Below are 25,457 nucleotides of genomic sequence, written 5' to 3' on the forward strand. Positions count from 1 at the left end.
AACTGGCTCCAATATGCCGGCTGCCCTCAGGGTCCCCACTCAGCCATTGCCTCTCACCAGTCTGGGTGGAATCCAGGGCTCTTCCAGGGGTCTGCAGCCTTCCAGGCTTTACCTAGAGAAGTGTGGTGAGGCCAGCCCTTCTCTCCATATCCTCACTGCCCCACATTTCCTCATTCTACCCACAGCGAATGACACGGGGGAATTACATCTGCCCCTTGGCCTGACCCCTCTATTACCACTTAGCGTAAAACTGTTTCTATGCCTCCAATCTTGGCTCTTAATACATAGAGGACAACTTTTGGAATTTTGAATTTTATTTTCTCTCTTAATAAAGTTTGAATTTTAGGTCCATTATCTTGCTAGGAATGCTGACTCACTTTTGTGACTTCAAAGGTGTATATAATGACTTCATTCTAGGAGTCTCCCTTTAACCAGAGGTCCTTAATTCAGTGAATAGGGGAGCCTGCAGACTACTGAATCAGGTTAGTACTTAAAAATACAAGATACCTGCCTGTCGTTGGTAAACTACTTCATGCCCTAAGGCAATGTAGTCACATAGGTAATTCCCCAACTCACTTCTTACTAGGAAGTGGGATTTAGGTTTTTATCTAGAATCTATTTCTTTTTCCATCTCTTCTGGCCTCCCCATTCCTCATTTCCTCAAGTTGGACTAGAGGTGGATCTTGAGTAATACGCTGTCTCACCGCTCACCATTCATTTTTGCAGGAAGCCCTGCTTCAACAAGGGAAGGGAGGGCACTAATGTAATGAGTGTGTATCTCAAGAATGGCCGAAGTCTCGGTGGGGCTTTCATGGGTTGAGGGGTTGGAAGACTGCACTTACTGTTTGAGTGACGAGAAGTTTCTGTCTTGAGTCAAGCCATTCCCACCACTACCATCACTGTAAACATTGTCCAGCCTCTGGCATTGGCTGTCTGGCCAGAGAGGAAAGTAGAACTACCTTGGCCTAGTCCTTCCTGAGACCCCTTGTGGCTGCTCTCTGGGCCTCAAGTGTGGCACAGCATTAGCAGCTTTTTGTCCTTGTTCTGGTCTTGTCCCAAAGTCAGGTCTCCGTTTGAAGGCAGGCTCTCCTGTATGTCCCAGAATAACACTCTTCCAATCTGATTGGTTCCATGGTGGTACTGGCCTCCTCTTTCTGAAAGGAGGATCTGGAAATAGCTTCCTACTTCCCACCGTTCTTCCTTCTCTTGATTCTTCTGTTTCTGCTGTAGCACATCACTTTTTCCACTTGGTTATACCCTACATTTCAAGATGACTCCAGTATAGGAACTTACAATCAGCAAGAGGCACGGATGTACTGCACGCAAAGAACAAACAATCTGGTGCGGGACTTTTTTTTTCTTTTAAATACAACTTAATTAAAAAAATATATTGATCTGTATGGTAAGCCCCTCTATGTAAAGCACTAAGATACTTTATAATAGGACACATTTAAAATTTCTAAATTGAGTGATTTCAGAACTTACTGGAAAATAAGAATGTTTAAAATAAATTCTTATTTAGACTTTGCACTGACCATAAAAATGGAGACAAGTGATTTAAGTCCATCCCCAGAACTCCCCATGGACATACTTCTTGGTCCTGAGAAGGCAGGAATGCATGAGTTTCTTCAGTAACATCATATGCACAGGAAATGACTATTGACATAATCTTTAAGCCTAACAAGCTTATTCTTCAGTTTATAATTTAAAAGCTTCTGACAGCTGAATGCTATGGTAGTTTATAATGAAAGAGTTTGAGTGATTGAGGTGTATTTCACTGAGCTGGTTTCTCCTATGAGTTGAAACTAAGACTTGTATAAACATAGGAAGGGAAGCCCTTCCCCGGTTTATGTAGTTAGGCAAGAATACTTAATGTCCCATGTTCCCAACCGTGCTGCAGTACCATCTGTGCTGTCCTCAAAGTCTGTGGGAAGCAAATCTATAGGATTTAAGGGCATTTATTTTTTTCAGTTATAACAGTTTCATACTGTTACCAATATGTAATAGAAATGCATATTAATTTCTTTGAGATCTACAATTTTATAGTTCTCTACTGTTGCTTTTAAAATTTGGGAATCTTAGCTTTTGGATATTTTTATTAAAGTTTATTTACTTATTTTTGAGAGAGACCAAGAGAGACCAAAAAGAGAGAGGGAGAGAGAGAGAGAAAGAGAGAACGAGAGAAAGTGGGGGAGGGGCAGAGAAAGAGAATCCCAAGCAGGCTCTGTACTATTAGCATGGAGCCTGATGTGGGGCTTGAACTCACGAACCAGGAGATCATGACCTGAGCCGAAACTAAGAGTTGGATGTTCAACGGATTGAGCCACCGAGGCACCCCTGGATATTTTTAAAGTCACAATAAGAACAAAAACAAAACTAAAAGATCTAAAGTGTGTACCATAGAGAAAAGTAGAAATAGTACCCTACTAGTTTTAAGTTATTTGGGAATCTGTAGATGTCACATCCTCCAGCAATGATTTAAAAAAAAGAACCTGTTACCAGATTAAAATAGAATCTGCCAATGCTTGAAGAGTTCAAGTTCGTATCTTTTCAAATACAATATGATTGATATAATCTGCAATAACCTATATAGAGTTAGGAAAGAGTATTTAGATTAAGCCATCCTCTCAAAGTAAGATAGTTAATATATAAGTTTGGATCATAGTCTGTTGTGATTTATAATTTCTTCTCCCCTCCAGCTAAGAATACAATTTTATGTGGAGCCAACAAGCAAGCTTATAATTATGCCAAATACAATTCATGTGTTGATTTTTAAGGGGATCATGTAGGCCACTGCAGAAATGTTTTTTCTGCATTGGCTTATTTCCTCAGAATGGCACTATAATTAATATACCAGGGGTTAAAGAAAAAGATTAAATCATGTGCTGGAAAAATATATAGAGAATTACCTCTGTCCAATAGAAAAGAGAGAGAGAGAGAGAGAGAGAGAGAGAGAGAGAGATCTTACTGGAGCCTGAATACTTTTTCTTTTCTTGACAATAACTGGTTAGTTGCTTTCATGAATATCAAATGAGGACCCATGAGAGAAAGTGAAATTATTGAATAATTTAACCTAAAAAGCAATTTCAACTAAAATAATGACATAATTTCAGCAAGGTCAATCAGCATTTCTTTTCTTTTTGCACAGCTTCTTCTATGTTTAAATAAAGTCCCCATGAATAGATAAGAAAACCACTATTTAAGATATCTATAACTGCAGATTGAAGTAGTTGGCCAAATAAACCTTATAAACATGCAAAACCACTCTTTACTAACAGGTAACATAGATTCCCTCACCCTTACTCTATCCCCAAACACCCTTTTCCACTGTAGGACTTTTACTTTCCACATTATCCCTTTTATTATTAAGTTCTGATTTTTAAAATGGGTATGTATATACTTTTAATGTAACTACTGATGCATAACTGCCATATGATAAACTGCACTGTACTTTTATAATCGGAAAAAGAATATTTTTAAAGTCTGTTGGAACTGGTTATACTTCTAAAAAGATACTTCCCTATCCTCTAAAATTTTCATTACAGAGGAATTTAAATGTATGTCATATTGCTGAGAGCTGAGTGAAATGACAGAAATTTAACCTAGGATTTTCCTTGCAGACGATGGAATACTACTGTGATCCAAATATACCCCATCCCCAGTCCTCATATATACTCTGTTAAGGAGAGCACAGTGAAGAATCTAATGCCAAATAGTTATCTACTAGAAATATTTAAAATGTACCTTAAGTACCTTAAATATTTGTTAAATGTCCACAGAGACAGATGCAAATTTAACAGACTAAATTAATTTTCCAAGTAATGCTTTATTTTAGTAATACCCTTATCCCGACCATGCACCATTAAGTAAAACAGCATGCTCCTTTGAACCTTTGGGTGAAAGTATGCAATTTCTCCCTTGAGATTTTCCAGCCTACCAAAAGTTGTTAGCATATTTAGCAATTTAATGAAATGTTATGTGAACCTATGACAGAAATATACTTCTTTGGCATTAAAACATTTTTTTGTAAGTGGACAAGAGGAAATAAAAAGTAATAATGTTAAAGGCGAAGCTTAACTATTTAACAGGATGAATTCAACAGAAGTCATTATTTCCCCCCAATTAAATGTTTTAACAACTGTAGCCAAATAGATTATTATTATTATTAGCAATGAAACCATTTTTCTGAAATTCTTGCTATCATATGTAGTATTTAGAGTTCAGTTTCGGGTAACTATAAAGAAGTTTGATTTCCTTCCTTAAAAGATTATTCTTAGCACTTTTTTTTTTTTTTTTTTTTTAGTTTTGGGACAGAGAGAGACAGAGCATGAACGGGGGAGGGGCAGAGAGAGAGAGGGAGACACAGAACCGGAAACAGGCTCCAGGCTCCGAGCCATCAGCCCAGAGCCTGACGCGGGGCTCGAACTCACGGACCGCGAGATCGTGACCTGGCTGAAGTCGGACGCTTAACCGACTGCGCCACCCAGGCGCCCCTCTTAGCACTTTTTATGGCAATAACTTATAATAGTGAATGGCTAAATTCATATCTCATTTTACATTTTATTCCTTTCAATGTTATATGAGTGGGTAAATATATTCACAAATATTTAAGTATGTAAACATCTTTGCTACATATTTATATGTAGAAAGTTTTTATTATATGCTTCCTCTTTTAAAGACATGCTTTGGTCACATTACAAGGAGTATTCACATTAAAGTAATGAAAATGACAAACTATCAGGTATGAGCTATGTTCAGCTGAATCAACTGAATGACAGTTTTTGCCTTCAAATGGTCTTTCACATCATTTCACTGCCAAAAGCTAGAAGAAAACTGAGGCGAGGAGAAAATAAAATGGTGGTCAACAGCTATACTAATCCAACTAAGTCCATAAATCCATTAATATACCTTTCTATTTGCTAATCTTGGATCAAATTCAGTTACTTTAACACTGGGTTATTTAGAAATAAATGAACTTTACAGTTGGAAAGTGGAATAGTAAGGACTGAGGAGAAAAAGAAGAAAGGGAGTTAAGACATAAGAGACTGATGATTTTTTAAATCTGTATTACACCCTATTTTGAGATTCAGTGTGTTCCCCGACAAACATTCCTACTTTCTGGCTCTGACCCTCAAGCTTCTGCTGAAAACCGAAACTGGTGCAATCAGGCAGAACAGCAGCTCCCTGGGCACTTGGTGTGTAGTGTGGTGGGAGAGGCCCATAGCAGGGCACCTTCCTGTTGTAGGTTAAATTGGGGCAGATTCAGTGGGGTCTGCTCTGGCCTGATTTATCTCAAGGTAGTCACTCTGTGTCCTCAGACTCTCTTAAGGTGCAGATCAGTGCCAGAATTCCCAAATCAGACAGGTTTTTTCCTATTTCTTCTTCTTTTTTTTTTTAATTTTTAAATGTTTATTTATTTTTGAGAGACAGAGCCTGAGTGATGGAGGAGGCAGAGAGGGAGGGAGACACAGAATCCAAAGCAGGCTCCAGGTTCTGAGCTTGACAGCACAGAGCCGGATGCTGGGCTTGAACTCATGAATGGCGAGATCATGACCTGAGAAGTCAGACGCTTAACTAAGCCACCCAGGCACCCCAGTTTTTTCATATTTCGTAATGGCCAAGTAGGTAGATTGTGAACGGCAATTGACAAGGGAGAGAAGGAGCCTAGCCAAAGCAGTGACTGTCAAGGGTCATGGGCGCTCACTTGAAGCCCCTGACAGGCTTGGCTCTCTGTAAGATGGCTGCAGCTGCACCTGCTCATCTAGTCCAGGACCTGAACACGGGTGGGATGGAGGTGAAGTAACCAGGGAGGAGGGTGACAAACCCTCTGCCCAGTGACACTTATCTGCTATTCACACTGGGCTGCAGGGATTCCCAAAGCCTTCCACAATTTGGAAACATAGTAAGATATTTAACAGTCATTTAGGAAGGTGGCCAAGCCCTGTCCAATACAGCAAACTATTCTAATGCTCCAAGTTTTCTAAGAGGGAAAAATAACTAGTTATAGAAGTTACTGCAACTTCATATTATCTCAACAATCTTTTCACACGTATTTAGCTAAAACTGAATAAATGATCTTGTGCTTTCCAACTGAAATGGCTTCTTAGACCAACTTTAAGCACAAACTGGTTTTCACAAAGATGGAATACTGGTGTCAAGACTATTAAGATATCAGCTTCTCAGTGTGTACTAGATATACTACAGAAAACATGTACAGTCTCTGGATACATACACAATTCTTCGATTTTGGTGTTTTTCTTTTTTCCAATAGTTTTTCTTACAGTATTCAGTAGTGGCTATCTCTCACAATGAATAGATAAGCTGGGTGTTTTGTCCAAGACCAATTATTTAAATCCACATTTATATAGATTAGACAGATAAATCTGAACTTCCAACCATGGATTCACATGTGAACTTTCAGGAATGATGTTTGTTATGTCTGATGTAATAAATATAGAATTATTTCCTACTATTTAAAAATGACGCCACTTTCTACCAGCACCCATCAGAGGAGAGCCTAAGGCTGTGAGTCTGTTGTAGTACTGCCATGATTTGCTCTTTCTCCAGACACAGAATGCTTCAGAAACTGACCAGTAGCACCAATGTATAATCTTGATCGCATGGGCCATTTCTGAAAAAGAATATTTAAACAAGAATCCAAAAGTTAGTATCTATGACAGATATGCCTGTAATAGTAATACTAAAAATTCCAATGTCTCAAGACAAATACAATATCATGATGTTTGTAACAACTGTAATTGTGAAATCTAAGGAACAACATGAAAAAAATGTTTATTAATACTAACAATAAAAGTAAAAATAGGGGCACCTGGGTGGCTTAGTTGGTTAAGTGTCTGACTTTGGCTTGGGTCATGATCTCACTGGTTGTGAGTTCAAACCCTGTACTGGGCTCTGTGCTGACAGCATGGAACCTGTTTGGGATTCTCTATCTCCTTCTCTCTCTGCCTCTCCCCTGCTCACACACACTCTCTCTCTCAAAAATAAATGAACCTTAGGGGCACCTGGGTGGCTCAGTTGGTTAAACACCCGACTTTGGCTCAGGTCATGATCTGACAGTTCGTGAGTTCCAGCCCCCTGTTAGGCTCTGTGCTGACAGCTCAGATCCTGGAGCCTACTTTAAATTTTTTTTTTTTTTTTTTTTTTTTTTTTTTAGCGTTTAATTATTTTTGAGACAGAGAGAGACAAAGCATGAATGGGGGAGGGTCAGAGAGAGGGAGACACAGAATCCGAAACAGGCTCCAGGCTCTGAGCTGTCAGCACAGAGCCCGACGTGGGGCTTGAACTCACGGACCGCGAGATCATGACCTGGGCCGAAGTCGGCCGCCCAACCGACTGAGCCACCCAGGCGCCCCGACCTGGAGCCTACTTTAGATTGTGTCTCCCTCTCTCTCTCAAAAATAAGTAAATATTAAAAAAGAATAAAAATAAACATTAAAGAAAGTAAAAATATACCAAGACTTTGATTATAATTGTATAAATATAATACATGTGCATGTGGACAAGAACTGCAAGAAATTAGGGAGAATGATAATAGTTAAGTGTAGGAAAATCTATCTATCAATAATGTTTTTTTTTTTCAACGTTTTTTTTTTTTTTTTTTTTTTTTATTTATTTTTGGGACAGAGAGAGACAGAGCATGAACGGGGGAGGGGCAGAGAGAGAGGGAGACACAGAATCGGAAACAGGCTCCAGGCTCCGAGCCATCAGCCCAGAGCCTGACGCGGGGCTCGAACTCACGGACCGCGAGATCGAGATCGAGATCGTGACCTGGCTGAAGTCGGACGCTTAACCGACTGCGCCACCCAGGCGCCCCAATAATGTTTTAATTTAAAACTAAACCTAGGGGTACCTGGGTGGTTTAGTCGGTTAAGTGTCTGCTTCTTGATTTCGGCTCAGGTCACAACCTCAGGTCACAACCTGATGTAGGTTTCCAGTCCTACATCAGACTCTACACTGTCAGCCTCTGTCTGTCTGCCCCTCCCCCACTCACACTCTGTCTCAAAATAAACTTAGAAAAATTAAAAAAAACAAAACAAAAACTAAACCTAAAGCAAGATAAAGCCTAAAACAAGATTCCTGGTTTTAAAGATATTTTAAAAAGTAATACATGGTATGTATTATATGTCTCCACTTGTCACAGAACTATAATGAAAAGTGACTAATTCAACTATCTAAACATTTTATCTAGCTAAAAGAGCATCTCAAAGTCATAAATATTAGAATATTTGGGGTTATATAAATATAACATCCAAAATAAATGTCTGGATGTAGCGGCATCATATAGCACTAATCTCTCAGTAGTTATCACATTTGTATTTTGATTGCAACTTTTCTAAATTCACTTTAAACATGTACTTCTCAAAAATAATATAACTTGGGGCGTCTGGGTGGCTCAATCGGTTAAACATCTGATTTCAGCTCAGGTCATGATCTCATGGTTTGTGGGTTCAAGCCTGCGTCAGGCTCTGTGTGGACAGCTCAGAGCCTGGAGCCTGCTTCAGATTCTGTGTCTCCCTCTCTCTCTCTGCCTCACCCCAGCTTGTGCTTCTCTTTCTCTCTCTTTCAAAACTAAATAAACATTTAAAAAATTAACATAACTTATTGCCAAATAGACATGATGATGAAAAAATGTATTACATAAGTAGTACTTTCAGAATTTGGGGGGGGTGGCCTGGTAGTCAGTTTTGTAATAGGTCCTTGGAATACTAATCAGAGAAATAGTATTTTTAATTTTTTTAGTGTTTATTTATTTTTGAGGGAGAGAGTGAGACAGGCACAAGTTGGGGAGGGGCAGAGAGAGAGAGAGAGAGAGAGAGAGAGAGAGAGAGAGAGAGACAGGATCTGAAGCAGTATCCAGGCTCTGAGCTATCAGCACAGAGCCCTACACAGGGCTCAATGTCACTAAATGTGAGAACATGACCTGAGCCAGAGTCTGCCGCTTAACCAACTGAGCCACCCAGGTGCCCCAAGAAATACTACTTTTATACAAAGAGAAAAGTCTTTAGACTAATAAAGTGTAACTCCCAAAGGTCAGCAATGGGATCCCACACTTTCTAGGGAGTAAATGCTGACATGAGCAGCAGGTTATTTTTATCACTGAACATTTACAGGCAGACTGCTGGTTACAAGCACCATGAAATGTTCTTAAATGCCTGACAGATGATCTGCAGTGTTCAAATAGAAATACAATTATTAACAAGGCAAAGACCATAAGAGCTTCTGATTCTAAACCCAAGCTTCGTATTAAAATTACATGGGGAGCTTTAAAAAAGACTGATGACCAAGTCACACACCAGACCAATGAAATCAGAATGGACCTCTTTTTGCAGAAGTTGAGTGTAAGGTACTTCTGAGTATAGTTACTTTCACCTAAACTGGCATTCCAGATGTAAAATGTAGCTATAAGGGATAGTAAGTGCGCATGTGATATAATCCAGGAGTTTCTGTTCTTAACAACCAACAAAAGTCCTATTTTTATGCCTCCATATATGATAAGTGAATTTGCTCTCATGCAGTTCAGGTCCATTTTAGAGTCCTAAATTCAGATTATTCTGGCTGGAAATCTATACTTTAAATACGGATAAAACGTAAAATTTGTGTTACTTAGAATTAAAAATGGCCTACTCCTATAGAATCTTCCTATAAATAACCTTACATTTTACATTTGATACAGTAATAAGACTGACAGTGTGCTACTTATTTTTGCAACTCCATTTCAGGGTTTTTTTTTTTTTTAATATTTATTTATTTTGAGAGAGCCTGAAAGAGCGCATGTGGATGTGTGCAAGTGGGGGGAGGGGCAGAGAGACAGAATCCCAAGCACACAAACTGTGAAATCATGACCTGAGCAGAAATCAAGAGCTCAACCAACTGAGCCACCCAGGTGCCCCTTCAGGTTTGTTGTTTTAAATCACAGATGTGCATTCTTATATGTTCTGGGTGTATCACTGGTCCTGTCCTTGGGATTCTTGCCATGGATTCATAACATGAAGTGTTTTAGAAACTAGTCTGGGGTTTTTCTGATAGGTCAGGACCTGACATTGTTAGGTCAGATTCAAGTCCTGCCTTATACTGAAGAACACTGTGCCACAGTGCTATGGACTGTTTGTGTCCCTGCCCCCTAACCCCCAAAATTCTTATGTTGATTCTCTAACCTCCAACATGATGGTATTTTGTGGAGGTAATTAGGGCCAAATGAGGTTAAAAGGGTGGGTCCTTCATGATAGATTAGTGACCTTTTGAGGAAGAGAAAGTTTCTCTCTTCTGAAAAAGAGCAAAGTTGCCAAACTTCAAGATAGGAAGAGAACTCTCACCAGGAACTCAATTGGCCAGCACCTTTATCCTAGGCTTCCCAGACTCCAGAATTGTGAGAAAATAAATTTCTATTTTTTAAGCCTCTCAGCCTATAGTATTTTGTTATTGCTGCCCGAGCAGACTAACCCATGTAGTGAATAGTGTAGGGCTGAAATCATCAATTTCAAGTGTAAAATTTTTGGCATATTATAAACCTGTGCCTCTCAATCTTTTAAATTCCTGCCTCATATTCATGAGCATAAAGATCTCATGCTTAAAGTTCACATGTAATTTGAGTATTCCGTATGAATTAAATATATTTAAAAGCAAATAAAATAAACATACTACTGAATGCTCCCTGATATTTCTGATATGTGCTACCTGGGTCCTACTGTATTCAGAATCACTCTAAATCATGCAACCAAATGTGGAGACAAATGAAGGTGAGACATAGGTAATTAATGAAGAAAGTTAACGTATATGTCAATTTTGGGGATGCCTGGCTGGCTCAGTGGGAGGAGTGTGTGACTCTTTTTAAAAATATATGTTTTTAATGTTTATTTATTTTGAGAGAGAAAGAGAGCACAAGCAGGGGAGGTGCAGAGAGAGAGGGAGAGAGAGAGTATCAAGCAGGTTCCGCACTGTCAGTGCAGAGCCCAATGTGGGGCTCAAACTCACTAACTGTGAGATCATGACCTGAGCCAAAAATCAAGAGTCGGACACAACCGACTGAGCCACCCAGGCGCCCCCAGGAGTATGTGACTCTTAACCTCAGGGTCAGGAGTTCAAGCCTCACATTGGGTGTAGAGATTACTAAAAATAAACTTAAAAAAATGCATATGTGGATTTTTGCCTCATTTTTCATGAACTTAATAAAACTTTCTATTTTAAGAACTTTTGATTTTGAAAAAGGCTTCTAATGATTTTATTCAACTGAATTTACTGTACACATATAGTTTTAAGAGTCAGAAATAAAATGTAAATAAAATATCAATCTGCATGTCAGCGTCATGCCAAAAAAGCCAGTTGATGGATTTACATTTCACTTTTCAATGGTCTGTTTTAACATTGTGTAGATTAACACAATTCTGACCTCTACCTAATAAAATTTATTTGAAACCATGTTGTTTCATTAGGCTTAGAACAATCTAAGTAAACTCATACAATTAACCGAATTAAACCTGAAAACCTTAAAAATGCACTCTTGGATTTTGGAGTTAAATGACCCAATGACAAAACTTTGTATTTATTTTTTAAATTATTTTATATGTATAATATCAACAATGAGTCTCCAGGGGTAATGCAATGAATAAAGACATTTGTACTTTTCTCCCGATATCAGAATCTGAAATATATCCCTCTTCCTTTGGAGGATCATTTCATTTTGGTACACTCATGCTGATCAAATTGCTCACATCCCAAAAGGATGAAAACTGCTCTTTTAGGCTATGCTCCAGGACCCCATTCACTTAAACTTTCCAGTTTCATTTGAGATACTCTTAAGGTAAATCTCCCACAATGCTAACCCCAATACTGATAATAAGGACTGATGACTCAAAATCATGGCCTTTAAATATTTGTTAACAGATCTTTAATCATCAAAGACATAGTAATACTATGGTGTAAGGCAGAATCTTGGAACATTTTTTTAACTAAGGGTTACAATACCCTTAGTTAACCAAAAAGTACAAATAATCAGAATATTTTTATTCCTTTTGCATAAGATTAATCAAAGATAGACTTAATACTTAAGCATATACATATAATGTGTTACAGGTGGTTTCAATTATGTGTATGAAACCTCTTTACTCCAAACCTCTGCAGCACATGGTTATAACTCTCTTATAGCACACAGAACATTATCCCTTACAGACTGTTGCTTTATTTTTGTCTTTGTCTTTATTATATGTTCATTTAGGGCAGAGATTGAGTCTTATTCTTAATTGTATTCAATCTCCTAACAATGCTTTGCACACAGTAGACACTCAGTAGATAATTTTAATACAGACTAGTCGCTTGTTCAACCATCATCAATTTCATTTTAAAGAGGTAATCCTTGGCCTTATTATCCCTAGAATTGTCTTTTAAAATCAAAATAATTGGTCCAAGGACAAATGAGATTTAATTTTTTTAAAAGAATTGTAAAGCTACAAAAACATTTGGTACCTGAAAAAACAACTACAAAAAAACTCTTGTTAAGCTTATTGTTACATGAAAATTATTAATAGTATTCATTCAAAAAGATACTACAAGAAACGAAGGTGAAAACAATTTGAATCGTATCTCCCACAGAGACATTTAACAGATGTTTTCTGTATTAAAGTCTATTTAATGTTGAACTTTTTTAGAGTATATGGAAAATGTCAAGCCAAAAGAAATCTAATATTAATGATACATTTGAATATCAATCCAAAGCAGACTGTAGTGAAAAACCCCTAATTATTAGTGAATGACTTTTCAGCAGAGATTATATTATATATCACAAAACAAGGTCTATCATAATCATAAATAAGTGATATTCCAAATTTCTATATTTGAAATAATTTGAACCTAGCATCATGTTGATTATATTTGTGAACCTGAACTTCACATAGTTTTAAGTAGAGTTAATATTAGTGTACTTTACCACATTTCAATGATGATTATTCAATACTTTACTGAACATTGACATGCTTAGGCCAAGTCCTAATCTTGTATTTGTGTGTGTGTGTGGCAAAATGTAGAACCAAAAATTCAAAAATTTAGGTTTAGAGAAAACAGGGAAGATGATGTATCTTGAACAAAGCCAGATGAATGCTGGATTTCAAGACAAATCTAGGCGAAAAGGATGATGCAAAGTCTAAATACTGCAATACAGGTAATAAACCATAACTGTATACACTATATTAAATAAAAACCCTATTTTATCTATATGTAATGTAAAAAATTATACAAAGCATTCTGTGGGCTAATTTTGCACATTACAGAATTTGAATATAGTACTCAGTTTGATTAACATATGCCAATCTATTGTGAAAATTACATAAACAATTATTGTTTTTTTAACATTCTAGGTAACTGTCTAATCCATGATAATTAACTTTTATTAAAAGGGACTGAAAATTTACTCTATAGGATGGCAGACCGGTTTCATTTTGTTCTTACCAGTTTTACAAAAAATTTTAAACAGTGATTTCCTGGATTATTTAAAGGGCGATAATTCCATCACCCCCGTTTGAACGAAGCTTTTCAAACATTTGATAAAAACCACAATGGAAATGTAATTATGTGAATTAAAAACACTTAAAAACTCTCAAAGGCTCATAACTGTAACTCTTGATTCTAAAAACCACCAAAACTTGCCAACCAAACACCCTGCCAGGCACCCCTGAGAAACTTTCCATTTAGGAAAGGCATTGCATAGGCTGCATCCCATAAAGAGGCGCGATACACCCCTCCCAAAGCCACCTCGGGTTTAAATTCACTACCTGCCAACGATTATGACCTGCCAACAGTTATGGAGTAGCCTTTTGCAGTGGGGACGTCGCTACCTGGGCGCTGGTGGGCCAAGATCGATCTCCAGGTCAGTTCTCCGCCTCACCCCGAGCGAAGAGTGAGAGTTCGGTGGCATCAGCCCAGGCGATGGCCGACACTGAGGGTTAAGGTGCCCTGCTCCCCGCCCTGGCTCCGCAGGGCGCCCTGCCTACCTTGACAGGGTGTAGGTAGCCGTCGCCGCGCAGGGCGCCCAGCCCGGGGTCTGCCGGCGCCTCGGCGTCGTCCTGCAAGCTGCGGGTGAGGTGGGCAATGTAGGTAGTGGCCAGCAGCAGCACGTCCAGCTTGGACAGCTTGGTGTCCGGCGGCACCGACGGCAGCGTGCGCTGCAGCTCTAGGAAGGCGTGCCGCAGAGTCTGCACGCGGCTTCGCTCCCGCGCAGCGTTCGCTGCTGCCGGCCGCCCGCCCCCCAGGCGCGCACCGCCGCCGGGGCCCGCCGGTCCTGCCCCTGCCCGGCCGGGGCTCGAGTCGCGGGTGGCTGCAACCGCCGGCGCGGTCTCGTTCCTAGCGATCAGGGGGCTGCCTGCGGGTCCGTCGCGGTCCATGGCGGCTTCCTGAGCTGCGTGCCCTGCAAAGGACCCAAGGCGCGGTGAGGCCCGGCGCTGGTCGGGCTTAAACCGGAGAAGCGCAGGCCTCTCGCCTCAGCTGCACTACGGGCCAACGACGTGGCTGGGGCGTTCTCAGAGATGAGGTTGTTTTGACTGGGGCGTGTTTGCCTCCCCGCGTCTGAGGAGAGTTGTGGGGCCTGACAGTTCCTGGGCTTAGAGGGCTAAGGAGGGGCGCGGTGCCGGCTTTACTTTTCACGGACAAATTAAATGGAAGGGCTATTCTACCGAGGAAGGAGGATCTCGGAAGCAGAGCTCCGGTTCGTAACTTGTTTGCACTTCTGGAACCTTGTGCACCAGCCCCGCAGGAAACAGGGTGCAGGTCATTCTCGCGGAGCGCAGCGGGTAGCCCCGGGCCATCTCACGGCCGTCAGTGCTCACGCGGGTAGTCCTCGCACCATTCGCTCTCGAGGCCAGGGATCCCGGGGGGGGGGGGGGGGGGGGCGGGGTGACTGCAGGAGCTCATTCTAATTTCTACGGGAGGAGACGGGGACCCTGACCTCACCTTGTACTAAGGCACCCGCTACCCCTCTGAAACCTGGGGACCAAGCGTCGCGACGGGGGGTCGAACCGAAATCCTCACCTTTCCTGGAGCGGCAGTGCAGGGCTCGGCTCTGCTGCGCGAGCGGGCGAGGAGCGTCGAGCTGGGTCTGCGTGGCCAGGGCCGCCACAGGTCACTCCATCCTCGTCTAGCCGAAGTCTACAGCCGCTTCCAGCCCCTGCTGGGCGCGTCTTTTATACAGGCGCCCCCGTGGCCAGGCGTGTGTGGGCCAGACTTGATGTCAGGCGGAAGAGCAGTACCGGGCGAGGTTCGCGCCCACCTGAGGGGCTCTGCCCGGAGCTGAGAGTCATTAATCAAACCGTCCGGCGGGGCGGGGCTATAGGGGGCGGGGCTTCCGCCTGGCCCCGCCCTCGCCCCCGTCGCGGTTCACTTTGAGGCGAGCTTGCACGCCCTGCCTGTCGAGCGTCCGCGGTGTTGAAGGCCCCCTGAGTTACTGCGCCTCGCCGCGGTTCTTCAGCCCCGGACCCAATCTGAGCGAGGGCGCCTCTTAGGCAGACGCAGAGCTGAGGCGGGAACCCTGGCGTTTTGTGGAGAGTGACTTTTAATTTTCTGAGGAAATGTGAAGTGTGCCGTTGCCATGCGCTAACCTATTATTCTACCACCAAGGTAAATGTTTCGTGTGCCCTAATTACTTAAAGCACCTCCACCTCTGTAGTTCGTGACTAGTTTATTGAGCCGCTCAGAGATAATGCTCCCACTGTGGTACTTGAAGTTCCTCAGACCAGTGTAAATGGCCCTGGGATCGCGGTCGCTTCTCCCCGGGGGCGCGGACCGTTGTGGGCTGCCTCCGTAGCAAACGCCGGGCCCCGGTTTTTTCCCTTCTTTTTTTTTTTTTTTTTTTTTTGACCTAAAATTGGTCCTGGCTCCGCCCCCCTGCGGGGAACTCTCCTGAGAAGTCCTGCACTTGGGAAGACCCGCGGGAAGCGTGGTCCTCGGGCTGCGCGATGAGGCGCTCCAGCCAAGGCTCTTTTAGAATGCTGGCTCTGCGCCTTGGCCTCTTCCGAGCCGGCCTGGGAGGCGCTGGGCCCGGGACGCCCCGCCTCTGTGGCTCCCGCCGGCCCTGGGGACCCATGCATGGCCTTCAGAGGTGAAGTCCTAGTGGACGCACGGTATTTTCTAGAACGTAATTAGTGTATCCTTGAAATAATTCCTACAATTCGAAGAGCAGGACGTTTAGAAATCTTCCATCTTCCTTCGACTCAAGACAATATCAAATTTAAAATATCATTAATCAATTTGCTCTTGTATATGCGACATCATTTCTTTACAATAGATTTTTAAATTGGAACTGTTAAGTAGTACGTAGTAATGGTGACACTAGTATTTTAATGTATCATTCCACACATTATATTAGTGAATCAGTATATCTTCAATTCCCATTCAGTAACTGTAATTACATTTACACTTTAGAAAGGAAAGTGGTTCAAAAAAGGATTAGTTTCTTTTGATGAATGTGGAAGCACATCTTTATTTTCTCAGTAAATTGTATGTGATGAGGCATAAAGCAATTGAAAAGCAATTTTCATTTTCTTTACATAATGAGATACCATAAAGCTACAAATTGCAGAAGATGCTATTGTCTAGTACTGTAAAGGTAAAAAACAAATGTTAAAGAACACTTAAGGACGAATTTACTTTTTTTTTTACAAACATTTTCTTTTGGGTTATGGAGAAGGTGAAATTCATATATATCATTTTTTTGTCAGCAAGCTTTCACATTCCTTCAAAGAGGGATTCCTGTATTAATAGAGAAAAAAAGAGCAATATTATTTCAAAAATGAAATTCATCCAAAACGCGCACAAACATACAGACTCTATAATACAACAATAGTAGAAGCTAATCACTGGAAAAGCTAGTCACCAAACTGTGTGAATCTTCTCAGGCTTTAAAAAGCAGAAGGAAAGATTTCCCCACTTCCCCAGAGTAGGGAAGAATGTGGAAAAAGTATGTGTTAGGAAAAGTGTGGAAATAAGAATTTTGGAAGGAAGGGGTGCCTAGGGCTCCTTAACTTTTGCACCCTTGACATCTCACATGCCTCATTCTAGCCTAGCCTGCTAAAGCCTTGTCTAAGTGCCAGAGGTGGGGTGGAGGTGGGGGCACCAGCGAAGCTCTTCACTGATGACAGTGGCTGGAAAATGGATAGCTTTGTTGCCCCATAGTCAGGTTCAAAAGAAAGGACTGAGGAAACAATACTGACCACTGTGGGCCACCTGGTCATATCTGTTGCTACTCTAAGCAGCCTCTCTGAATCCTCTGATGATTCTAGAGTAGTCCTAATTCCTGTGAGAAACCATGTTCCCCGTTAAATTAAAAATAGAAGATGAAAATCTTCAAATGTTCGACATTACATAAATTAGTAACAGGTACCTTACTTAAGTTTTTATATTTGCTAAGTGCTTTACAAAAAAGCACTTTATTTTTTCAATCAGTCTACAAAAACCCTTTGAGGATTTTACATTTTGTGGTTGAGAAAATAAAGCGCAGAGAGATTAAATAACTTGTGAAGGTCACACAGCTAATAAGTGGCAGAGAGAGGATTCAAGGTAGACAGATTGACCCTAATGCTTTTGCTTTTTACCAGACTATCCTATTTAATATTTAGAGTTCTTCATTATTTGCCAGACATTTTTTGTATCTATTATTTCAATAAAGTTAATGTTTTAACTTGACTCCCTATTAACAACTCAAACACTATTTTCATGGTATAGTATATTATTCTTTGGGAGTTCTTGTTTAGTCTTCCAGAAAGTAGAAGGCTTTAGAGTGCTGTGGATTTTTTTCAGAGTGTGATCTTAAAATTAGATGTCTTTCTAAATATGCCAATTTGTCATTAACTCACCATCTTTATAATGTAAAATAATGTATCAGTGAAGAAAATATATTGCTGCATTTTATATGTATAGATGTATAATATAGTAAAACAATAGGTTTTATATAATCAGTGCTTTTTTTCACCTGTCAACTATTTCCCTTAATTGTTTAGTTAAGGTATAATTTGCATAATTAAATTCACCCTTGTGACTATATAGTCCAGTAAGTTTTGCTAAAAACTACCACAGCAAAGAGATGCAGCATTTCACCTTCCCACCCTTACATTGCCTTGTGCTGACCCTTTGCATTCTACTCCTAAGCCTTGGCAATTGCTGATCTATTTTCTGTCTCTGTAGTTTCACCTTTGCCAGAAGGTCATAGAATCATACAGTATGTAGCCTTTTAAGTTGGCTTCTTTGACTTATAATGCTTTTGAGATCTGTCCATGTTGTTTTGGGTATCACTAGTTGATTTTGATTTTGAGTAGTATTTAATTTTGAGTAGTATTCCATTGCATGGATTTACCACTGTTTGCTTATCCATTCCCCAATGGGAGAGCTTTGGGTCGTTTTCACTTTTTGGTGATTATGAATAAACCACTATGAACATTTGGGTACAGAGTTTTATGTGAGCATAGGTGTTCACTTCACCTTGGAGTGGGACTGTTAGATGTGTTAAGTACATGTTTAATTTTATTAAAGTATGTCTGAATATTTTCCAAAGTGGCTGTGCTATTTTTGCATTCCTACCAGTAGTGCACAAAAGTTCCAGTTGCTCCATATCTTTGCTATCATTTCCACATTCTTTGTATCCATTTTAGTAGATTTTTTTTTAAGAAAAATTGTTGACTCAATATTTTAAAATCAGTTGATTTCTTAATCTAGATATCTTGCTTGCCAGCTAGTCTGATTTCTCAGGTTCAGCATGTCTGCTGGCTATACTGTTTTGGAGTAGAGTGCCTTTGCAGTAGAGTGCCTTTGGAGTAGAGTGCCTTTGCCTTTGCAGGTGCCTTTAGTTGGACATGTACTCTCCAGTTGACCTCAATCACATTCACTTTGTTTCCCTTATTTTACCTACCTATGCCTGAGCGTGTTTTTGAGACCCCCTTGCAGAATAGTTGAAGACCTGGCTTTTACAGTCAGTGACCTCAATTCAAGGTCCAGCTATGCCTTATGGCAGTTGTGTGACTTTGGGCCCCTTTCTGACTGTGCCTCTCTAATGCTCATTTTCCCCATCTGATTCTTATCTCAACAGGTTCTGCTGTTTTAAAAAATTTGTTTGGGTAGTTAAGATTCAGGTATCAAAGTAGACATTTTAAAATTGAAAATATTGGGGCACCTGGGTGGCTCAGTCGTTTGAGTGTCAGACTCTTGGTTTAGGCTCAGGTTATGATCTCACGGTTCAGGGGTTCAAGCCCCATGTTGGACTCTGTGCTGACAGTGCTGAGGCTGCTTGGAATTCTCTCTCTTCCTCTCGCAGCCCCTCCCCACTGGCTTGCTCTCTTTCTCAAAATAAAATAAACTTAAAAATATATAAGACTTCTTTAAAAAATAAAATGGAAAATTACATAATTCTTAAAAATTAGATCTTACATAACTCTTTTCCACAGAGTAAGCCATTGACAGAGTTGAAACTAGAAGTCACAAAACCTAGCTTAGATTGTTCTAAAAAAAAAACAAAACAAAAAAGCCTTGTTGCTTACCACTATTGCTCTTTTTGAGAGGGATGTCCTAATTTAAGAAGGGTTCTTTAACAACTAACTGCAAGTCTTATACCTACATTATTGATACATAGAAGTTTATTTTGCATATAAAATTAATTAGACTGATGTTAGGTTTATCACAGCACAATTAAAGGCATTTAGAGTTTTGCAGATGGGTTCATGTCAGATCATCCCAGAGTTTGCAACTAAAAATATTACTGAAGTTTTAAAACTCTTGAGGCACATAGAGGATCTGTTGTTACAACTGTTCAAACATAATCTTAGCAGTGGTGAAGGCAAGTTATTTTTACTGTTTTTAAAGTTCACTTTTTAACTCAAAGAAACCTAATACTTCCATATTGTAACTAAAGATAGTAGGTATTTTATAAATAGTTAAGTAACATACATTGAACATTTCCTGTGAATTATGGGTCCCAGAGATTCACATTCCTTGAAGGTATCTGAAACTAAGGTCATTCTAACCCAGCTACACAGTTATTTTTACAGTAACAAAAGAGATGGATTGACTCTATGGACATAGCTTAGGGTTTAAAGATAAATAATCAAGTAACAATTTGCTTCCTTCAGTGTACAGTGCTCTACAGTATTCTCAGTGGATCTTATTTACAATATGTAAATGCATTTAATGTCTATTTTAAAATTACTAAGTCTCAAGCACCTCCTAGCATGATTGAAAAGAGAGGAAACATCTGTCAAAAGTATTTACTGTGACAAACACAGAAAGAAACAATCTTTTTAATACCATAAATTATTTTTAATTGAATAGTCAAGGCATTTGTTTACAGCCAGCCTTTAAATAAAAAATAGTTTTGAACTAATCTTTAATTAAAGTGTACATTGATAGTATCAAGTTCAGTTTGAGGGTCAAAAACAACGTCAATGAGTCTGACTTTTTCCTCCCTGTAGGGAAAGCAGGCTTGTATAAATATACATGAGCACAGACTGCACACATTTATAAAGAAGGTGGAAAACATTCCCCTGTCATTGGACAGATGTTGCTTCACTGTGTTCACATAGATACGGGCACAGCTCCTAATGTGCAGAACCTTAAAGGAGCATGGGACACATACTTTCATCATTTTGGAAGAAGACTCTAAGCTCCTTTATACTTCTGAGCATTAAATGTAGACTGTAGGTGACTTGTCTGCTGATGCTAGCTCATTCTCCCCTTAAAGTAATTAAGGGAAGGAGTTGCTTTACTCAACTTTCTAGATTTTTAGATATGAAAAATTCTTTGTGTTTGGGTTAGGTGTTTTTTTTTTTTTAACACTTTAGTGACCTAGCTTTATTCTAATTATCTCTTAGTTTTATGCTAACTTCATAAAATGTTAGAAGTAGGCACACAATAAAAATCTTTATCAAGAGCTTAATGAAATTCCATATTGATCACCTTTTAATAAAGAGAGGTAGAACTGATAGTCCCATTTAGTAAGACTTAAATATTTTTATGATACCAAAATGATGTTTTGGTATGCCCTCAGTAAAAATGTTATCTGAAGAAATAGAAAACTTTTAATTTTTTTTAATGTTTTTATTTATTTTTAAGAGAGAGATGGAACGTGAGTGGGGAAGGGGCAGAGAGAGAGGGAGTCACAGAATCCAAAGTAGGGTCCAGGCTCTAAGCTGTCAGCACAGAGCCCGACGTGGGGCTCGAACTCGTGAACTGTGAGATCATGAACTGAGCTGAAATCAGACGCTTAACCGACTAAACCACCCAGGCACCCAGAAATAAAAAAAACTTTAAAACAAAATATTTATGTAATATTTTTTCACATTATAAAACTGAAGACTTGGGATTGAACATAATTGCCAGTGACAGAAGCAGGACATTCTTTATTTTCTTCTCCCAGGAGCCTCTCTATTCTGCCAGCTTCTTTTAGAGCAGCCTATCTTTGCAGTACATACTAGTTAAAGATGCATTTAGCTCTGTATTTAGTGTTCCTAGTTAGGAAAATGAAGATAGAATGATTTATTTGCTGTTTTGTCAGTGAGGTGATTAGAGCTTTGCTTGGGACTGTAGAATATATGGTATGTGCGGTAGTTCACAGCTGATCTAACATAGTGTGTGTGGCAATGTATAGAATTTACCAACATTGTTTTCTGAGTCTGCGTCCATTTTTATTGTTTTCCTTTCCACCTTGATGATATGTTAGCAAGATCTTTCAAAATTCTTGGCAAAGAAACGAAACTGAAGAACACTGTCATGGAATTGACACTAGTTGTGTAGATCTTTAAGAAACTACCAGGGTGCCATGGACAGAGTGGCTATGGTTTTGGTGGTAACGACAAAGGACATAAGCAGTAAAGCAGACTCTCACACAGCTTCTGTGTTTTTTGTTTGTTTTTGGTGAATGGAGATGAGGCAAGACTAGGACTCTCTCCATTTTCTTTTTCCTCTCCCCAAATAAAGCATTTCCTAGACTCAGAGGACCCTTTCTCCCTTATGCCTCCATCCCAGCAAGCCTAAGCCACTCTTCAGGGAATGGGGGTAGGACAGTGCAGCAGTGTTGTTCATAGATCTTCTCTAGGTGGGCTTCATTAAGTAATGCTAAGTCACCATACCTTGACTAGACTCTGCAAAGAGGGTCTCATGATAAACCTACCTGATCTTCAACAGGCAGTTCTGGAAAAAGGAAATCTATACTAGAGTATGTACCCTGGCTCTGATTACTTTCTCAATGAAATATGCTGTTGCCTCCTTCACTATATTGTAATGACTACTATGATATGATTGGAAGATCAATAGAGCAATCATATGGACTATAAATGAGAAAAAGTTGAATGAATAATTTATAGGATGTATTAGGATCTGGTTTATAATGTTCATAGCATTTATCACACTCTACAGTAATTGTATCATATTTGACTCTCCAACCAGCTTGTTGCAAGATTTTTGAGATCAGGACTATCTCATTTGAATTTTTATATTCAGTATTGCCCAGCATATGGCAGGTACCTATTAGTTTTATGAATAAATGAAGTTCTTTTCTGGTATGGTTTATCTTTACATTGAAGCAATATCATTTTTTAAAACTGAAAAAGCAATTTCCTCCTTATCAGGAAACTTAAAGTTGATTCGTATGGAGCTACATTATACATACACTCAAGGTTTAGAATAGTGACTCTTAAACTAATTTTTTAGATCATAAACCCCTTTGAGAATCTAATGAAACTTCTAATGTCTCCTGCCACCAGATGCCCTTGGTACAGTCATCTACTCACTAGTGGACCACCCATCATCAACTGGGCCTCAGGCTCCTTTGATATGATCCCTGCTCATTTAGACATCTTTACCTGCTGTTTCTGGGACTGTCCTGAGTCATTTGCCCTACCTCAGTGAGTATATGTAGTCTGTGACTCCCAGCTCTTCTTGAACTAGTCGTTCTACCACAACTGTGTGATTATTTGAGTAGACCAATGATGAACTGAACTATTTTTGGGGGTGGGTGTGCTTGGTCAAGAAGAATTGAGAACAGAGAACAAGAAGACAGCTGGAGGGACTTTCTTCCTCTATGTTGTTGATAGGGTATCCCATCTTCCCCCAAGAAAGAAATCACATAAATATTTGAAAGAACCTACCCCATATCTTCAGCAATTTTAGGTTTATCTTCTTGGGAGCTTTCTGAGGATGCATTTCTATTTGCAAGGTTTCTTGGTATATCAGAGAAAAAGACTAATTTTGGCTTACCCACCTGTGGGTAATAAACAGGAACTATGTGATGGATTCTTTCAAAGTTACCTGTAGTGTACAAAGAATTAAAAGGATTCTGCTTTGAAACTAATAACTAAATTGTAAACAAGGCTTATAACAGCATTAGACTATCCAAAATTATAATTTATGAAATGGAATTAAAGTTAAATAGATCCACAGTAAGACCAATTAAAAACTTATATCCCAGATAAAGTATCACAGACTTTCATACATAAAAACCTACCCAGGAAAATTTATGGTCAGCCCTCATTGACAAAATGTGTACACCAATGTTAACATAAATATTAACTTTCCTTGCATTCTGCTCTTCTGAGTTTAGTTTTTCAGAGTGTTAGGCATTTAGAGAGTATATTAGTTATGTATAGTTTATATATAGTTTTTGTAGTACGTTCATGCCTTTATTTTGGTACTTACCATTCCACATCATTTTCCTGTTTACAGATCCTCCTCCCTTTCCAGCGGTTATTTCCCTTTGAATGGGGACTGTTTTATTCACCTTTAATTACAGTGCCTAGCATAGTCCTGTGCTCAGATATTTATTAAATGAATAAATGAATGTTTTCAGAGAAGCACTACAAAAGATATATACTGAAAGATATGCATATGTTTTGGATTTTATTAAAGTGTTTGATTTTGTTTCCAAATTTGGGTTATATAGTTAAGTGGCTATATTTAGGACAAGATTTTTTTTATCATAAGATACTTGAAGTCTGAAGTCATAATCCCTATTAATCTTATCATAATCCTTGAGGTAAAGCTCCAAATTTATAAGGCTATCAAAAATACGTAAAAGGTCAGGAAGTACAAAAATTACTATCTTCCTAAGAATTCCTGTTCACTGACAATGTATTTGTACAGCATTGTCTTTAAAGTGTTCATTTCACCTCTTCTAAAGACCTGAAGGAATATTGTGGATTTTAAAAATACGTAATATATATTCCAAACTTTAATTCATGCTTTCCATTTTTCTTTTTTGAGCCATACTAACAGAGCCTTTGTATAAAGACCATAGTGTTAAGTTGTTGGCCACATACCTAAGGATAGAGTTATTGTGTGCTACAAACATGTTTTCACAGACGTCACTGATTTTAAACCTGAAAGGCTCAGAACTGTAGCATTTGTTTAGATAGGGATGGCAAATGTGTAGGAGGTGAGAGAGAAAGATATCTACAAGTAGCCAAGGGAGAATAACTAAGTGTTCCTGAGGAAAACTCAGATAATTTTCTGTCACAGCTAGTCAGCTTTTAATTTTTTTTCAATTTTATTTTAACTGACCTTAGAGTTTGTTTTTCAATATAGTAAATCATATAATCTACTTAAATTTTTTTATATTATCCCATTTTTCTCTGTAGTTCCTTTTTATTTATAAAAATTATTTGTTTACATTGTCACATAATTACATATCTGGAGATTTTCTTAAATCCCCACCAATTTGAAGTGAATTTCTTTTTTTTTTTTTTTAATTTTTTTGATGTTTACTCATTCTTGAGAGAGAGAGAGACAGACAGACAAAGCATTAGCGGGGGAAGGGCAGAACAAGAGAGAGACACAGAATCTGAAGCAGGCTCCAGGCTCTGAGCTGTCATCACAGAACCCAACGCGGGGTTCGAACTCACAAGCCATGAGACCATGACCTGAACTGAAGTTGGATGCCCAATCAACTGAGCCACTCAGGTGCCCCTGAAGTGAATTTCTATGTAGAGCAGACATCATTGTCCTTGTATCCAAGCACAGTTGAGCCAGTCATTGCTAGAGCAGTCACTAGAAGCCAAGCTGTTTGATGAAGTTAGGTAACTTTGATTAATCTCTGTACCCCTTGCTATCTTTGTGACCTTAGACAAGTTATTTCATCTCTCTAAAACTCAGCTTTCTTGTCTACAAAATGGATGTAATAATTATTTTCTCCATAGGTTATAGTGATTAAATGCAGTGATGTTTATAAATATCTGAAATGTTTAGTACAGTAAGAATTACTTCTCGTTTCTTCCCTTACCCCGTTTTCTTTATTTCCTAGACTGATGTGCTTTCTGTTTTAAATTGTTAATGATTATTAAAATAGCAACTACAATAAGGTATGAAATGATACTTTTGTACTATGTAACAGCCTATTTGGCTTTTTAAAAAATTTATAGTTAGAGGAGTTAAATTTTTTTTAATTTAAATTTTATTAAGTTTTTAATTTTAATTCCAGATAGCAT

General features: G+C 39.2%; 2 protein-coding genes across 4 annotated transcripts in view; both read right to left on the reverse strand.

The window, feature by feature from the left end:
* Positions 1–4,540: 4,540 nt before the first annotated feature.
* On the reverse strand, positions 4,541–15,285 carry TCF24 (transcription factor 24). The gene is made up of 3 exons (XM_019453220.2): positions 15,034–15,285; positions 14,001–14,413; positions 4,541–6,631 (listed from the first exon to the last, which is right to left on the reverse strand). The coding sequence occupies exons 2-3, from the start codon at positions 14,388–14,390 to the stop codon at positions 6,518–6,520; spliced, it is 504 nt and encodes a 167-aa protein (XP_019308765.1). The 5' UTR covers positions 14,391–14,413; positions 15,034–15,285; the 3' UTR covers positions 4,541–6,517.
* A 1,181-nt stretch (positions 15,286–16,466) lies between these two features.
* PPP1R42 (protein phosphatase 1 regulatory subunit 42) overlaps positions 16,467–25,457 on the reverse strand; it is a 52,631-nt gene continuing 43,640 nt past the window's right edge. Inside the window, exons 8-10 of one of the 3 annotated variants that reach the window (XR_008419910.1) lie at positions 23,127–23,286; positions 17,211–17,293; positions 16,467–16,749 (exon numbers count right to left, since the gene is read on the reverse strand). Coding sequence is in view for 2 of the 3 variants with exons in the window: in XM_019453214.2 (XP_019308759.1) it covers positions 16,704–16,749; positions 23,127–23,286 (206 nt within the window). In the remaining variant the exon portion in view is untranslated. Of the gene's footprint in view, positions 16,750–17,210; positions 17,294–23,125; positions 23,287–25,457 lie in introns of those variants that run through there. The other 2 variants (XM_019453214.2, XM_019453215.2) reach the window with 2 other exon arrangements.

The sequence above is a fragment of the Panthera pardus genome, unplaced genomic scaffold (genome assembly GCF_024362965.1).
Source record: "Panthera pardus isolate Hobbes unplaced genomic scaffold, ASM2436296v1 HiC_scaffold_7, whole genome shotgun sequence".
Classification (NCBI taxonomy): Eukaryota; Metazoa; Chordata; class Mammalia; order Carnivora; family Felidae; genus Panthera; species Panthera pardus.